We start from the raw sequence: 14,534 nt of genomic DNA, 5'->3' as shown, positions 1-14,534 counted from the left end.
ATACACATTGTTGGCAAATCCCTTCTTTGTGGCCTACAAAGCAGTAGCCTAACAGGAAAAGTGTTTCCCTTCTCACCACTCAAGCTATGTCCTTTCTCTGTCATTCTGCCCATTATATCTGTTCTCTACTGGGAGGCAGGCCCAAGGGAACACTGTGTACTATGGCACAAACACTCTGAGTTGGCCTCATCACTTTTTTCCCCCACTGTCAAGAATGATTTATCCATTTGTACGCAGAAAGCATGACCCATTACCTGATAATTTGATCTACCTGAAAGGTTCTTGTAGTAAGAGGTTAGTAAGCATTCTGGCAGGAGGCTAGGGAGCTAACAGTGCTTTCACTGAGCACATGAACGTGTTTTAAGACAGTGACAGCCTTTGCGATAGTCCTGCTGTGGCTGGCCAATGTAGTTTACGACAAAGGAGCAAGCCAAATGGAAAGAAAAAAAAGAAAAAAAGGAGGGAGATCTGTTCTTGTATCAGGTAGGACTTTACTAATATATAACTGGTATAAATTATGGGTGAAATCAGTGGAGTCAAATCCACATAAGAGCAGGTTAGCAGACACTTAGGTAATTTGGCCTGACATTTAAAAAGAGAATCAATTTATTTGAAACACGAGATGAAATCACACAGTGAATGCTTACAGATCTTTATCCTCTTAAGTTTATCTCCAAAATACTAAAAAGTGAAATTCTAGACTTCATAAACTCTACAATGGATATAAAAATGTTGTAGTGGCAGTTATAAGCAATGACACAGAAGGCATTCATTTGCCCTTCCGTGGTTTATGGTACCTTGTATGACCAAAGAGTAGAAAATTTTCTATGCCTTTGATATTTAAGTTCACTTTTTCCTGTCTACTCTCAGCCACGTGTAAGTATTGATACCTTTGGGTTAAAATCATTTTACCTGGTTGTGGGTTTGATCACTAAGTACACCATTTTATTCTTTTTTTTTTCTACATACCTGATAGGGGATTGTTAGTGCCTTTCATTGTGCCATTTTATTATGCCTTGCATTACGTCCCTGAATGACGGCAGATGAATGCATGTTAAGTTTTAACAGACATACGTGTAGATTGGGTATGAGTCTCAAAGAAAAAATATTTTAGTGACAAATTATCAGATCAAATCTAGTGTACTTAAGCTAAAAATATGACGTATATATATATGCTCCCAAAGTAATTTTTCAGAATAGTAATCATTCATTTTGCTCTCTCAGTCACTGCACCCCAGAAAAGTAGTACTAATCTTTCTGTTTCTTAAACTATTTCATCTGTAAATACGTTTATTGCAATTGTGGAGTCAGCTAGCTGAACCAAAACAAGTTCAAGCACGTCAATTCAATGATATCATAATTAATGATTTATCAAGCTACTGAGTCCTAGAAACACAAAATTAGGTTGTCTTCCTGGGCTGAACTGTGGTAACCACAGCCAGCAGGGCTAAGCTACAGCTTTTCAAAGCCACATACATTAGAGATCGGTGAATCAGTCCATATATAATGGATTGATTACATGGCTGGCAACTCACAGTGGCAAGAGACAAAGCCCACTTGCCAGCTATCTCCATCGTATGAAAACCGCTAACATGGAAGTTGTGGAATATCACAGAGTTTTAATGATTACAAATGAATTAGTGTCAGCATATTAGCAATGCCCAGCGTGCCCGCACTACATCTGCCAAGGCTCAGGCCAGCGTTGCAAATTCTACCTTGCCACAACTGCTGGTCCCACGTTCCGGTACAAACAGATGTTTGGTGTGCACAGTTTCAATACACATCCTGCTGCAGTAATTTGCATTTGTTAGCTCGTAGGATAACAATTTTTTATTTTATGGACATGAGATCCTTTCTGTCTTTCATTATTCAAGTAGCTGACTACCTTTTTTGCCATTGAAGATACAGCTGAGGACCCAGCAAAGCAAAGCACTGGGAGGCTTGTACTGAGAAAGGAAATTGAAAACCAGGATTAGATTTCAGCTGAATTAAGTGGCTCTGTTGTGACAGTGGTTTCTCAAAATACTTCATAAATTTCCCTCTCCCATCTGTATAACTGCTTATTGCTAACATATTTTGGGATGTTAGTTTTGGCATAGTTGCTTTCTGCCTTTTTGGAAAAGAGAAGGAAAACCTCCCCAGAGGGTCTAGATTTCATTTTGACTTTCTCCCTCCTCCCAATATTTGTTTGGGAGACTCCATACTGCTCAGCACAGTGTACTTTTACACAAAAAGCTAACCATAAGTATATTTCTTAGTGCACCAGCAACACTGCTTATGCGAAAGAAATGGAGTTGTAATGAGTTTGCCCCATTTCTCAAAGTCCTTGTTCTGGAATGTAGGCCAAGTTGAGGACTTGGCAAATGGATTGGTAATTTCCTTACTCTGCTCACCTGCTGCCAGCTTGGATTTTCTAAACATGAAACTTCAAGAGAGTGCAGAATTACAGACTGCTCCAGCAGTGGTTTTTCTGCTCAGAAGTTTCTTTCTCCATCCTCAATTTACCTCATGCTAGAGCAAAAAACTTAGCTCACACTCCAAATGGTGCATTTAATTCAGCCCAAGCCTTTTTATTTGTGTAAGACAATCAATTACTCTCCCATCCACATTTCAGCAGCTCAAGGTTAGTTGTCCCTGCTTTGTTCTGGCCTTATGCCCGCCCTGCCCGAAACCTGTCAAGGACACACTAAATGGACTGGGTTTTCTTGGCCTTCAGCAATGGTCCCTGATTTTTCAAAGGTTATTGGCACTCGGCGATAGAAAAGGGTAAAACAATATTGCCGTCTTCCTTTGCATTAAACGAGCGCGATGCAGAAGGGAGGCGATTAGCCGCCTTAGTGCCAACTAAGCGGCAACGCCGGCGTTCCGGCTGCGTTTTCCACACCAATATGCAACTCCCAGATGTACTCATTTTCCCGAAAGACCTGAAAGCATCGAAAACGGTTTTCCAAAGGCGGCTGCTGATGGAGAAGCCCTGAGAGCGTCCAGGAGTCTCTTGCGCTGGGTTTGAGGGACCTCTTGTGGTGGCCGAGCCGCTCCAGAGGCGGATAAAAACGAGACCCACATCTATTTCTCTCATTACGGCAGCTCGGCTCGTTTAATACAAGAGACATCAGCGCATAGCCCAATATTGAGACACAGTTTATCATCCCCGCCTCCAGCTATGAACACGAAGCATCTAAAAATAAAACGGTGCTCGGTAATATTTCAGTAAATGTTTTCAAATCCAGTGCAGCCCACCTAACCGAGGCGTCACAAAAACAATGGCAGCTGGAAACAGTCCACCTAGCTTCAGTTTTGAACTGGCTGACTCTGAAAGTGAAGGCAGAGTTAAACTAACAATGACCGCCTCCTTGTGCAGAGGCTTCAGCTGCTCTGAGAACCCCGCTAGCAATGATTTCTAGACTTTTAGTGAATTTGGAAGCCACCAAGCACTGCCCCGTGACTGCCAACAAAGCTTCACGTAGCTGACCATCACGCACTTGTAGCAAGGACCCGAAGCACCCGCTCACATCCATCCTGCGTGGCCCAGTCAAATGGTGCCATCGATCTTCTTTTATTTATTTGTCTAGCACACACCATGGCAAATTTTATCTCCTGTGTTTTTTGGAAGCTATTGAATTATTTTCTGCACTCTGGTCCACAGCTTCCTCAAAACTGATGTATTCTGTCTCAAAGCTGAAAACAATGTTTATAGAGTCTATATCTCTCTGTTGATTTATTGACTTAAAAATCCCCCTCCTGGGACAGTCACAAAGCCACGTAATATTTTCAAAAATTGGCTTTATATTTGGATTTCCAGTTTAGAGTCACTGTAAAAGGAGAACTACAGCCTGCAGCCAGTTGCCACCCGGTATGCAAGGTGTTGTATTTCTTCCAAAAACGAGTTTAATTTTTAACCCCTAGACCAACTTCTCTACATCTCTTTTAGTGAAACAAAACAATACCAGAAACCATGTTGATTTGCTGGAAAAACACCACAGTTTGCTACATATTGCTGAGATCTGTCTTCCAGTTACACAAGCCCAAGGCATGGTCACACATTTTGCCGCATATGAAAGAGGGACATTACTTGCATGTTCATTTGAGACACTACTATTGCCGTATAAGTCCCTCCTTAATGCTTAGCCAACAATTCAGCTTTCATTTATCCGAAGTCCAGGAACCCAGGAAAAAGGAGGCAATAGGAAGACGCGCCCAGACGCGGCACTCACCGGTGTGCTGCTGTCGGAAAAGGTGTTCATGCTGATGGACCTGCTCATCTTGTCCGAGGACAGCGAGGGCGGCGAGGGGCTGCGCTTGTCCAGCTGCTCGTGGTGCAGGTCCTGGCGCTGCAGGTATTCACGCCATGCTCGCTGGATGCTGGGGCGAACACCAAAGCACAGCGTTAGGGAGAACGCAGCAGCGAGAAGGATTTAAAATACACATTCTCAATGAAAGAGGTGGTTTTTGGCGGTTTTACTTTTGCGCACTTTGTTTTCCTATTTGGGAAATTATGACACACGGCTACCTTTTCTTAGCCACTACTTAGAGATACTTGTTAAGTGGAAGCAATTCTTTATTTCGAAGCCTTAAACTCACAGAAGTGACTTAAATCTGAGCCTATGCTTAGCTCAGCAATTCTCTTACACTTTGCAAAGAAAAAGGCAACAATCTGCTTAGAAGAGTGAACAGCCTTCAAAATCTTTTATTCACGCCAGCTTTCAGTACCGCAACATAGACCCGGCTGGAACTTCAGCATCCTTCACAGCCGGCTCCCTCCTGCTGTAGCTGGGGACCCCAAACCTGCCACCAGCGGGGAGCCAGGGCCGGGCTCGGCAGGTGGCAGTGCGGGATCACGGAATCACAGAGGCAGAGTCATTAGGGTTGGAAAAGACCTCCAGGATCATCTGGTCCAACCATCCCCCTAACACCAATGTCACCCACTAAACCACATCCCTAAGCACCCCGTCCAGCCTTTCCTTGAACACCCCCGGGGACGGTGACTCCACCGCCTCCCTGGGCAACCCGACCCAGTGCCTGACCGCTCTTCCTAAGAAATTCCTCCTGATTTCCAACACCCTCCTGGTGCAGGTGCTGCCCAGCAAATCCGTGCCTGTAACAGCAGTGGCAGGAACGCAGAGCTAAATTCTGACCCCAGACTCAGCTGTGCTGCTGCAGCATAACAGGGCTGAAAAAGCTCCTCGTAGGATGCTTAAGCGGTTGAGATTTTATTCAAAATAAATATGAAAATATTTAATATAAATGTGGGCACCAGCCCCACGTGCTCCCAATGGCCTCGGCATGTTAAGCACCTAGCCAAACTGTATTGCAGTAAATACACTTTGCTTTTTACAAAAATCACATCTTCACACCTCAAGCATTTATACTTTGCATTGTCTCAGCTCCGTGCTCCACTGCAAAATATAATCAAGTAGTATTTATGTATTTACACACACTTTCCATTTTAAAGCATGAGAATAAGGCGCAGTTATCCCTCTCAAAAGCTCTCTGAAAATTTGTTGTTTCATCAGCCTTAAATTTGCATGACTAAAAGACACTGGCTGGATTTTAATTCGAAACTTCTTGTCCTTTAAATATTTTAACACGGCATTAATATTTTAACCACCTTTACAGCGAGTTAGCTGCAGTTTTCAACTGGAAGCGAACTTCAGCATGCGCTGCAGCAAGGCATACAGCTCTGTGCAGCACTACACCCGGGCCTGTCGTCTCAGAATTTTGCCACTGAATTGTTTAGGGCTTCAGCATAAAGACATTCATATTTTTGAGGCAAGTGAAGCCTTGTTTCCAGCTTTCTGCTGGGAAGACCAGCAGCAGAAGCAGAGAGCTCTGATGGATACCTGCGTACGTGCTAATTTATATCCCTGGTATTCCGCGTGTCCTGACACAGCACAGACAAGCCTTTTAGAATAACTGACCCCGTGGTAAACTATCAAACACGTGGGAGATGTTTTACAAAGGATAAAATGATGGCGTTTGGGAAGCTGGAGGAGTTTCTTAGCGTCAGGTGTGCGCCGTGACTGAGTGCTAGCTGCTGCTTCGCCTTCCAGCCAAGAGCTTAACTACCTTCCTGAATTGAGGCTTTTTTATACTTAGAGTTACACAGAAATCTGGGATGGACACAATCTGGGTTCCGAGGTTCAGGAATCTGACAAACCCGGCTGCATTTAAATGCAGAAACCCCATTCTTGGGTACTTACATTTTCACTTTTGATTCCAAGGGCTGTAAGTTGACGTGGTACTTTTCAATATTATTTTCTTCATCCATGGCAAGCTGATGGCTATGAAAAAGAAACGAAAATGGGTTTAATGCATCTCAGCATGACACTTTTGCAATCACTGTGAATTAATTCAGAAAATTTGACAGGCCCATACAAGAGCTGCTTATTTTAAAGTGTTGCTGTCTTTGGGGAAAGGCATCTGGGTCCCCATGTCCAGCCCCGCTTGGCTGTTAACAAAAAGTAGGAATTTGGACCCACTTTTCAGATTGAAGCCTCCCTGAATCCTTGCAGATTTCTGCACTAAACCCTCCAGATGCCAGCTCCAGAGACAGGCACACCCAGCAAAGAAGCTGCTGCAAATAAAAACACTGGCAAATACAGTAGATATTCTTGCTAAATTAACTTGTATCCCTGGGGCTACATTCGAAAAGCTGGAGAGTAAAATGGAAGGTAACAATGGTAATGCTGGTAGCAAATGAATTACATCAGCAAAAGCCATACAAGAATATGAAGAAAAAATTCTTTGTAATAAACGATGACCAAGGAATCGGCGCTGCAAACTGATTGCTTTGAGAAAGCAATTTTAAAATGCTAGAAGATAAAAATCAAACACCTTGGGACGCTGCTTAGGATGGGACTGGAAACATGAATGAAAGGCCTTTGCATGGAAATTTGTAAGATTAGACCCCAACCTGTGGAGTTTTTTTTGGGACTTTACTGGACACTTAATTACATCACTCAGTCAGCAGCAGTTTTCAGAAATTATCCTCCTGTAACTAAAAATAAGAATCGTTTATGGAATAGATGCAAAATCTTGAATATTCAGTATATTACCTAGTGAGAAATAATTACAGCAAAAAGGCCTCAGAGAGGGCACGTTGCCTTACAGAAGCCATTTCACTGTAACACAAGCGCGATATCGCGGAAATCACAGAGTTACCTTTGAAGCAAGTATTTGCCATCGTTGACCTGTTCCAGGGTGTTCTGGAGCCTTTTGAGTTCTTCCTGCAAGAAGAGAAAAAAAAGGTTTCAATGTGCTTGCGGGGTGCCCTTGGCTGACACCAGAGATTTTCCCTCAAGCTCCCACCGCTGCGTTCCCTCGGGTAACGTCTGCAGGGTGCGAGTCCCAAGCCGCACATCCAAACCAGCTACGCAGAGACCAAGGCATTTATCAGCATATCCAGCACGTAACTGTGAAAGAAAATACCAGACCTACAAAGACAATAGGCAGGGCGAAAGAGGAAAGTGTTCTTCCATGTGTTAGGTGTGTGGCTGCTTTGATCTGGGAGGAGATGGTCTTGGTACGAGGCAAGCGAGCACCAGCCGTACTGACAGGCGCTTCTCTTTGTTCTGCAATCAAACTGTATCCAATTGCATAATTAAGAGTGTCACCGGCTGAGATTTACAGCCTGATACCTTTACCAGGCTATTTGCATCAGATCCTGTTCCAACAGGAGAGATGCCACCGACTGAACTGCGGAGCTGGGGTTCCCTGCGTCCATGCTGTGGGGCCGGGACAAAGCCCCCCGTGAATTTCAGCACAGAGATAGGGCTTAAAAACTAAGTTGTGTCTGGCTTTGCTGTTCAGAAGGGGTAGGAGTTGAGGGATGGGGGAGATCTGTAACTGACCTAAAACTGAAAAATGCTGCAAATAATTACTGATGAAATGTAATAAAAATAAATAAGATTTTTTCTAAAAGAAAGCTGGCACAAACACAGAATTCTAAAAGCAAGCTGTATTCCATATTAAATTGTTTTCCTGTTACCGAAACACACCTGTGGGCCACCAAGGTGGCTCACAGCAGGACGGGGAATGCCAGGCCACGTGGCAGAGCCGTTTCCTGCAGCGTTGGCTTGGCTCGCTCCCAAAGCCACCGGTGGAGGTGGCTGCCTGCCCCATTCCCACCCAATTTACTCCTAAAGGTGCATCTCTCTGCCCTGATCGTAATACATAAAAGAAATATCTTGCTCAAGAATTTCCAAGGGGCAGCACTGTCGCTTTTTAGCTGTGCTAAAATGATGCCAGGAGACCGACAGCTTGCAGGCAGAAGTGGGATTCTTAGGAAGGCTGAGACCACAAAAGGAAAAAATGAGGGTATTTTCACCTCGTATAGCTCATCGGACCCAGGGATGAATCCAGCATTTTTGCTTCCAATGAGACCATTGCTGTCTCCAGGGGCCCAGCAGATCAGCCAGCACTACTGCTTGCTTTCTCAAATACAGCTGATTTTGTGAAACAGAGAAATTTTACCTGGTGCTTTTTAATCTTGTACAAGGTTCTGCGCCATTCGACATGAAACGAGATCACAGTTGGTAGCTGATTTACTCCTAATGCAACTTTCATTCCCTCACAGCCTTGGACGGGCTATTACTGCAAAATATGTTTTATGCATAACCTAGATTTGTCAAGCTGACAAGTTGGATTTCTCCTCCGTCTTTGCCCCAGTCTTTGGCCCTCTGGGCCTCTAATTGCAGTGCCGTCCTGTTGACACGCCGAAGCTGATAAAGCACCACGCGTGGTTCAGGGGGGCCTGGCTGCTTCCCGATAATCCACCATTGGAAATGATCCAGACGTGAAATTTCTTCTTATTTTTGCCTTCCTTTTTTAATATATTTTTATTTTTTGCTTGCTCTGAGGAACTTCATCTCCTGACATATTAAGAATAAGCAACTTTCAAAATTATTTTCTTTGAAGCAGAGTTCAGTTCAGAAGATAACCTTTTACTCTCCCTTATTATTCCACTGGTCATTTTTTCAGTGTATCCCAGAGCCATGGAAGGTAATTTAGAATGTGAAAACAATTTGCAATTGACTTTATATATAGCCCTGGGTGACGAAACCTGCACGACTTACATAAATCATTTCTTGTGTTTGACATCATTTTCTATTAACCTAAGGGTGAAGACTGAACAAAAAAAGTAAAAACTAAAATTGGTTGTGACATTTTTGACTATTCAGTCTTTCAATTAAACATCACCAGACAGTCTGTATAAAAGCCGTAGCATAAGGCAGCGACAAAAGAGGCACGGTAGCGTTTGCATAATTGGGAAGAGAAGGAGACATAAAATCCATACTAATTTCAGTTTTGCGTCATTAAACACGAAGTATTGATTATTGCTCCTCGCAGCCAGGTTTACGAAGCCAGTCCGCACAAAGTGTGGCCAACGCCGTGCCCTGGGGCCCGCCGTGGCACCCGGTGCCTGTGGCTGCTGCTGGGGGCTCGCAGCCCCGGGTCGGCGCCGCACACGTTTCGCCAGGAGCGACCCAGCTGCAAGCTCGGACTTCGGAAAATTGAACTGGAAGAGATCCATACTTCTGTTGGAACACACCACGAATTACCGTGCCTCTATAAACCTTGTTATAATGTAAACATACTGTAAAATTTACTGCGGCTTTCGTTTTCCTACTCCAGTTGGATGCGGACGTCAGCGGCGCTCGGGGAGCTGCAGACAGACGTGGGCACCTCAGGAAGAGAAAGCAGTGAAAGCCCGAAGTGCAAGACTGGTTTGGAAAGCAAACTAAAATGGCTCTTCTAGCCTTTAATGTGTATTTCTGTTTATGCACTGATTATTTTTCAGCCCGTAGATGTGCACTTTTAGGAACCCAGGCTCTCGCAATGACATTGCGACGGGGAAGCCCATAACCCTACCGGGCAGAGGAGCCCACGGCGCTCCATCTGCAGCCTCGCACCAGGGAGGACCCAGCACAGAGGAGCCGTCCTGAGCCACACCGAGCTGCCCCAGCACTGTCCTCATGCTACAAAAACCTGCCTGGGCTTTGCTGCCAGAGCTTACAGGTAGAGCAAAACAGCTCCGCCACAGACTTTGCTCCTTGTCGAGCCTCACACGGTGAAGCCGTCTCACGTTTTTGACCAGCCGTGGAGACGGCGGATGAGCGGTGCTTGGGGCCGGACCAGATGCTGAGGAGCACAAAAGTGGGTTTGGGAGGTGCTGAAGCCGTAAAGCCCAGGAGCCCACGGACAACACGTGCCGCATTGCACCGACACCTCCCAGGTGGGGAGGCCCCCCCGGTGCTGAGTTTGCAAATCCTGCCGCCGCCGTGCTCGGGGCTCCCCTTTCCTGCTCGGCCGAGGCAAAGAGCGGTGACTTGTGCGCAGGGCCACTGAGGAAGGAACGCGTTTCCTGGATGTTTCTAGGCCACGGGTTCCTTTGGGAAATAAATATTCAAACAATCGAAATGCACCAGTCCCTAAATTCCTTTTGGAGAAGCATGCTTCAAAAAAAGCCGTTACTGGTGTAAAGTCAAAGGAAAGAAATGTGCAGACATTAAATCACGCCTGGATACATATTTACCTTGAACAGCAGGCAACGAGGCTTTGTTGTTGCTGTGCCCCCAAAATATCCGTTCAGATCAGCGGAGCTATTTATACTCGTGGGTTTATACTAGCGCAGAGAAATCAGGGCAGAGGCCACATATTAAAAATTAATTTTCAAAATCCTTTTTGGACACGCGTGCTATTGTTTGAGCATCTCTGCCTAAGAGGTCTGTCCATCGCTGCCGAGCCAAGGTACCACGGTGCTTCCCGAGAGGTCAGAGAGATGGAGATTGGAGCAGAAAGCTCCCATTTTAGTAGAACCACAGCCCAAAAATAGCAGCAGAAAAGGTTTGTTTTTCCATTTTATAATTAAGAGCAAGTACAGCAATTATTCAAACATGTCAGCTTCGGGTAGCTCTCTATTTCGCTGATGTGCTTCCAAATTTTAATTGAAATTTTGTCCAATGGTTATTTTAGACTGAGGTTATTCAGACACATTTTCCTCCTCCCCTTACCCACCAGGCTCAGCCCAACCACGACCACGAAGGAGAACGTGTCACCAGCCTACCTCGCTACGCAGAGACCTTAATTCACAAATACCAGCGAGGAGCACCAGTGCTCTCAGCTGCTCCTGCCAGCGAGCTCGGCACCCCATCCCAACACTCCACAGCATTTTAAAGCACGTCTGCGACTTCCCCACAGCACTCACCCACTGGTGGTTGCTCTCCCAGCACGACACGGCTGGTAGGAGAGAGCTGAACGCTGGTGGCCGCCAGCACCAGAAGCTGGGCAGCATCCGTCCCCCGAGCAAGGCCACCTGGTGCCTCTTCCCCTCACCTATCAGGAAGCCAATTTATAGCCTTAAATACCGTCGCCTCCTGCCATTTACCTCTCCCGTGGTCATCAGAGGCGGGTACAGAACAAAGAAATCCCCTCTGCTGCTGCCCCTCGCCCCAGCCCGGGGAGCTGGGAGCCGAGGCAGCCGCCCCACCTGCTCCCGCATCCCAGGAGCATCCCGGGCTCTCTGCTCCTTTCTCTCCATGAAACGCAGACGTGCTGCTCATCTGTGCTGCTCCCCATGCTCAGGCTGGGAGGGGAGAAGCTGGGTTAGACTTGAGCTAATAGCCAAAAAAAAATGCCACATGTTATTTGGTTCCTTAGTGCAGAATCTCCATACGACGTCACCAAAGCTGCGCTCGGCACCAGCTCCGATCCCTTTGCCATTCGCATCCCAGCACAGAAGCAGCAGCCTCCGCTGCTTCTCTAACACCCCAGAAAAAATCTAGAAATATGCTTTGCTCACTTTTCCCATGGAAGACGATGGCCCCTGTTTTAAATGATGCAGCGTCCACGTTTCAGTCTGACAGGGTCTGTAAAACAGCATCTCAATTAAGCCTCTAAGCGTGATACAAGTCTAAAGAGGATAGGAAGATCAGGACTCTTTGTGGTGAAGGCTTTTACTCAACTTTCCTCTGGGCTGGCGTGGAGAGGCTGCTCCCATGGGAAACGTGCTGGATTTCATGAGCAGCCCCCTAAAGCTGCTGCCACCTCTCTGTACACATCGGGGTGCTTGTCCCTGGAGCAGCATCTCTGGTGGCACCCGCGTGCCAGAGTGGGGCTACAGCAGAGGCACGAGGAGCCCCTGTTCGGGCAGACACCAGAGATCTGCGTTAGTGCCCACGTTTCAGGGATGCGGGGAGCCTTCTGCATCCCATCTAGGGGCTGGAGCATAGAAGCTAATGCGATGCCCTGAGTACGCTGAGCATCTGGTAAAGCCAGTAATTAAATGTCAGATGGTGGCAACAGCTCCATATCTCAGAACAAAAGACACATCAGATGATAGTGGCTTTTGTATATCGGGGGTGGGAGGGGGAAACCCTACCAGGCAACCTAATAGGGACCTTGAACATTTTAGCTATGAATATGCAAGAAAAGTACATTAACTGCACGAGATTAACATAGCTACAGGGGCCCTGCGATCCACAGCTGTCAGAGCAATTTACCAGACCACATTAAAAAAAACATGCCATTAACAGAGTTACCTAAACCTACTTAAACAAGTTGCGCATTCAGATTTAGAAACAAACTATGAATTAGCCTTGCTGAAGTGGGCTAGCTGGTACAGAGAGCCGCAGCGTGGGCGACCAGGTCGGATCCTGCACCCTCGCCTGCCCCTGACTCCGGTGGCACCTCGGGGCCCCCACTCTTTCTGGGTGAATCTTGCCCATTTGGGTCAGGACACCTTCACGGAAGGAGCAGCTCTTATTGTTTGCTTGTACATCGGTGCTCTGAACTTGATTAGCTAAAATGGACCGTGGTTATTAACCACTAATTAATAGCAAGCAATTCAGGCTCTCCTATCACTCTCCCATCAAACACCGCCTGCATTTCCCATCCACGTCCCATCCTCAGCGCAGGGGACCAAAGTCCCTCCGCTACAGATGTTGCTGCATTTTGTGTGTTTAGAAATCTGCTGCACCGTCGGTTTTGGTCATTTCCATCGTATATATGATGTCCCCACACATCCAGCAGTGGAGCATTGCCTACAACGCCAGTACTGAGAAACCTTCTGCCTCAGGGACTCCTTGTCCCTGCAGGCACCATGCTGATCTGAACTGCTCCCAGACTGGCTTCTGAGGTTACCCACAGGGCTTCAGGGTGGAGCTAGGGGTGCAAGTCTGGGATCATTTCAATTCGGAATTCCTGTAAGACTGTCCCACAGAGAAAAAAAAAACAATCACAACCAAAATTCCCCAGCATTTCTGATTATTCCCGGACTGCTTTTTGCAGGATTCAAATTGCTAACCCAGGCAGCAGTGCTGGGGCTGTCTGGGGCTTCAGAGGCTGGAAACCAACGCTGGGTTGTGGGTATGTCCCTCGGTCCTTTCTCTGAAAACCCAATGAGTTGGGTTTATCTTCGGCAGAACAGTAACCTTGCTGCTCTAGTAAACTCCACACTGCATCATTTGTCAGTTTTACTCGTTGCTGTTTAGAGTTCCCATGGGATGCGATTGCCTCATATTCCACAGGACATTTCCATCACACAATACATGAATCGGTGATATTTTAATTTTCTTTATGTAAACCCCCTTCCTCCTTTTTATACCCCATGGACACACTACCTAATTGTTTCTCTTCCCTATCTTGTAAATCACGATGCTCTCTCCTCACCGTCATCTAATCAAGATAGGGCTTGAAAGGAAACTGCATCAACTAAATGTAGACCGAGCACAGAGAACAAACTGCTGAAAGTCCTGGCCTTCAGACATTTGAACTACGCTGGTGCCTAATCCTTTTGCTACGATCCTGGCTATGCAAGGATGCCCAGGTCAGCTGATAAATTAATTCCTCCGATGGTGAAAGGCCAGAACGGAAACGCGGCGAAGCTGGTGATATCTCCCAGGGGACAGGAGCACTCACAGGATGACCCGTGGAACTCTTCTCCACTTTCTGTGATATCAATAAATTGTTGTTTTTTTTTTTTTTTTTTTTTTCTTCCTTCAGATCTGCCCTCAGGAAGAGTAATCAATTGAATCATGGCTACGGAGCATTATTTCGTAGTTGCAGCAGCTCTGGAAACCTTGCACGGGGATGAACACCATTAAGAAGCCAGGTTAGATTCATTTTAAAAAGCCTCTTCTTTCTGATGCAGTCACTGTGGTCAAGGCTTTCAACGGCACCACTTCTGCCTCAAAATACACAAGCTTTTAACTTTTGCAGGCAGAACCACCTAACGAGAAGGAAGCCTCTTGACATCCTGGCTTTTCTGCAGCTGCAGCGCTTCTGAAACTGCAGCCAGGCTGAACAGCGAGGGAAACGTCGGGAACAACGCGAGTGCTACAGGAGACCCTGCAAGGAAGGCATCTGAGAGGCCACGCGTCAAGCCAAAAATATAGGTACGTATATATATTTTATACATGTGCACACAAATATACACACTGGGATTCAAGCGCATGGCAAGAAAGCTGATTTCTCGCTGAAGGCCAGAAAGCTTTGGACTCAGACACGGCAGCTGCCCTGCCAGCGGCAGCATGCAC

At 46.2% G+C, this 14,534-nt stretch overlaps 1 protein-coding gene and 1 long non-coding RNA gene across 3 annotated transcripts in view; both read right to left on the bottom strand.

Annotated features, from left to right (window-relative positions):
* LOC308199578 (IQCJ-SCHIP1 readthrough transcript protein-like) overlaps positions 1-7,226 on the bottom strand; it is a 97,733-nt gene extending 90,507 nt beyond the window's left edge. Inside the window, 3 exon segments of the mRNA XM_080603932.1 lie at positions 4,215-4,362; positions 6,201-6,281; positions 7,162-7,226. Coding sequence (XP_080460058.1) covers positions 4,215-4,362; positions 6,201-6,268 — 216 coding nt within the window. The 5' untranslated portion in view covers positions 6,269-6,281; positions 7,162-7,226.
* Positions 7,227-7,254: 28 nt separating this feature from the next.
* Positions 7,255-14,534, bottom strand: part of LOC308199580 — a 41,288-nt gene continuing 34,008 nt past the window's right edge. The window contains exon 3 of one of the 2 annotated variants that reach the window (XR_013954715.1): positions 7,255-7,412. This is a non-coding gene — a long non-coding RNA (uncharacterized lncRNA). Of the gene's footprint in view, positions 7,413-10,427; positions 14,347-14,534 lie in introns of those variants that run through there. The other variant, XR_013954716.1, reaches the window with a different exon arrangement.

The sequence above is a fragment of the Anser brachyrhynchus genome (assembly GCF_964034855.1).
Source record: "Anser brachyrhynchus genome assembly, chromosome: 9".
NCBI lineage: Eukaryota > Metazoa > Chordata > Aves > Anseriformes > Anatidae > Anser > Anser brachyrhynchus.
Note: the sequence above shows the minus strand (reverse complement) of the source record. Positions and strands in the feature narration are given on the sequence as shown.